This window comes from Buceros rhinoceros, unplaced genomic scaffold, assembly GCF_000710305.1.
Source record: "Buceros rhinoceros silvestris isolate BGI_N320 unplaced genomic scaffold, ASM71030v1 scaffold5102, whole genome shotgun sequence".
Taxonomy (NCBI): domain Eukaryota; kingdom Metazoa; phylum Chordata; class Aves; order Bucerotiformes; family Bucerotidae; genus Buceros; species Buceros rhinoceros.
The window spans coordinates 461-736 of NW_010398185.1; the positions used below are offsets into that span (position 1 = coordinate 461).

At 65.9% G+C, this 276-nt stretch overlaps 1 protein-coding gene across 1 annotated transcript in view; it reads left to right on the forward strand.

Moving 5' to 3' along the window:
* Positions 1-8: 8 nt before the first annotated feature.
* The window catches only part of RPUSD1 (RNA pseudouridylate synthase domain containing 1), a gene marked incomplete at its 5' end in the record, with an annotated part of 2,326 nt that continues 2,058 nt past the window's right edge, over positions 9-276 (forward strand). The window contains 2 exons of the mRNA XM_010130985.1: positions 9-121; positions 230-274. Coding sequence (XP_010129287.1) covers positions 9-121; positions 230-274 — 158 coding nt within the window. The remainder of the gene's footprint in view (positions 122-229; positions 275-276) is intronic.

Genomic DNA, 276 nt, shown 5'->3' on the forward strand with positions numbered 1-276 from the left:
TCAACAAGCACTGGGACATCCGCATCGACAGCAAGATGTGGTATGAGACGCTGACGCTGCAGAGCCAGCTCAAGCACCGCTTCCCCGAGCTGGCTGACCCTGACACCTACTATGGCTTCCGGTGAGCGGCCCGGGCCCCAAGACGGAGGTGAGCGGCCAGGGCCTGAAGCGGGCTCTGCCGGGCCTCCGAGCACCCGGGGATGCTCCTCTGCCTCCATCTCCTCCCCAGGTTCTGCCACCAGCTCGACTTCTCCACCAGCGGGGCCCTGGGTGTTG